The sequence below is a fragment of the Pterocles gutturalis genome, unplaced genomic scaffold, assembly GCF_000699245.1.
Source record: "Pterocles gutturalis isolate BGI_N339 unplaced genomic scaffold, ASM69924v1 scaffold33211, whole genome shotgun sequence".
Taxonomy (NCBI): Eukaryota; Metazoa; Chordata; class Aves; order Pterocliformes; family Pteroclidae; genus Pterocles; species Pterocles gutturalis.
This window is the reverse complement of record NW_010098907.1, coordinates 1068-3163: the sequence shown is the minus strand read 5'-3', so window position 1 is coordinate 3163 and position 2096 is coordinate 1068. Positions and strand designations below refer to the sequence as shown.

The window sequence follows — 2096 nt, the reverse complement described above, 5'->3', positions numbered from 1 at the left end:
CAGGCGCCTCGCCATCCCGCTATCCTCCGGGCGCTTGCTGGCGACCAGCCGTATCCCTTCACTCCCAACCCTGCAGCCACCCGCTCGGGCCGTCTGCGTGCAGATACCAGCCAGAGCTCCAACAAGCCTGAACAAATCACACCCCTGCCTCCAAAATGTTATGATCCAAAGAGGCAAAAGAGAAAAGAGAGAAGGGGAAAGATGCCAAGTCAACAGCAGCAGGGCACGCTGCCTGATATCCCGCAGCAGCTTCACGGCAGAACTGCAAAGCAGCCCAGGCACCCGGCCAGGGACCAGCCCTGCTGCGTGGCAAGTGCCCCTCGAGGAGAAACGTCACCGACAAGATTTTGTGGGGTGTTACGGGGAGGACGAGGTAACAGGCAACCTCAGCGTAGCGGACTCCCTGCGCAGCTGTCCCTGCAGCACGACACCCGGGTGCTGCCGCGGGAACGACCCTTCTCAGCCGCTCACACCATCGCGCACCGTTGGGTCACCGCTGCCACTGCCGGGTCGTGGCTTTGGGCTTCTGCAAGCGATGCATAACAGGGACCAGACGCCTGCGCCGCTGGAGAGGCCGGATGCAGACGCACCAGCAGCAACAGGTAATAATAAAGCAAAGAATTCAGACAGACACCAAAGCGCCCGGGGGATCTCCCAAGGTGATAAGACTCAGGACTAAACATGGGAGGTTTCAGACTGAGGCGACACAACCCGTGTTCTCCCTGTATGTTGTTCTCAGCTTACTGGTTTTGTAGCCTCAATGGCATCCAGACTCGATCGACAGAGAGGAACCAGGGAGAGCGACGATGCGAGACCAGAAGGACCAAGAGGCCCTTTCGCTGGCTAGCTCAGCCCCCGTCCTGCACCCGTGATGCTCACTGGGGCCGCAGCGTGAACTGGGACCGACTCCCAGTTTGTTTCCTAGCAGGGGAAGGACACGTCGGACGCACGTCTGCCCCACGGGCCGAGGTACCTTGAAGACTTTGATCTGGCAGCTGGCGGAGTGCAGGTGCTCCGTGTACTCCCCGTTTTCGTTCTCCTTGAAGGTGTCTATCTGGACGCGGAAGGGGACCCCCTTCTCTCCTCCGTGCTTCCGCATGGTGAACTCTGTGCTGATGCAGTGAACCTGGGGGAGGAGAGGCATCCTGCCCTCAGCCCTTCTGCTGCGTCCGACTGACCACAAACCGCCCGTTCCCCTCGCAGGAGCCATGACTGCGCTCACGTAAAGGGCAGCCTGGTGAGGACGAAATACAGAGCGGGGATGGGACCACCCCAAGGACCCCCAGCATTAAGGGGTTAAGCAGATGCCACAGCAGAGGTGGAGCCACATTCTTCCAACAAATTTTGAAACCTCTTCATGTCAGGAGCCAGCCCTGGATCAGCAGAGCAGGGGTTAGGCTGCCCGGCCTCCACGCAGGGGGGCCAGGCTTCCACGAGGTGTTTGGGGTTGAGGCAGCTGTTGAGATGTGTCAAAGCATCTCAGCAAGATGGAGACCCAGACCACAAAACCAGCAGGACTTAAACCATCACAGAAACGTGTCAAACAACTTATTGGTGGCCAACGGTGTGTGTGCCTTGCTAAGGCATGAACTGCTGCTCTCCTACGCTGCTCGAGGGAACTGGGCTGGATTTCAGTTGACGCCCTTCTACCGCTGCAGCATCTGGCTGCTATTTCAAAGCTCTGAGTCAAAAAAGCATCTCCTTCCCTGTCAGAAAACTTATTTTTTTCCCCCTAAATCCCTGCAGCAGTTGTTTCCCCACTTCTCTTTTACCTGGATAAACACAGAGGTCCTCTTGGAAGGATCCCACAGGAACTCCACGGTGTTGAGCTGGGTTGGGTTTGCTCTAGGGTCAATGATGCCCACGGACATTGGGATATCTGCAGGGGCACATACGGAGACCAAGCTGCAGTTTGTAGTAGAAGAAAGAAATTCCCAGGGAACATATGGAAGAACCAACCACATCTCGCAAAGTGCGGAATCATGACACCGCTTTGTTAAAGTCGCGGAGCCGCGAGCCCAGCGGGAGGCTCTTCGGGCACACACATCTCCAGCCCCAGCCAAGGTGCCGTCCCGGGGACTCACCCACGCCCAGGA

At 57.7% G+C, this 2096-nt stretch overlaps 1 protein-coding gene across 1 annotated transcript in view; it reads right to left on the bottom strand.

Moving 5' to 3' along the window:
• Positions 1-2096, bottom strand: part of LOC104462672 (transcription factor CP2-like) — a gene marked incomplete at both ends in the record, with an annotated part of 6823 nt that overhangs the window by 4118 nt on the left and 609 nt on the right. Inside the window, 2 exons of the mRNA XM_010074717.1 lie at positions 974-1126; positions 1773-1964. Of these exons, the coding sequence (XP_010073019.1) occupies positions 974-1126; positions 1773-1964 (345 nt within the window). The remainder of the gene's footprint in view (positions 1-973; positions 1127-1772; positions 1965-2096) is intronic.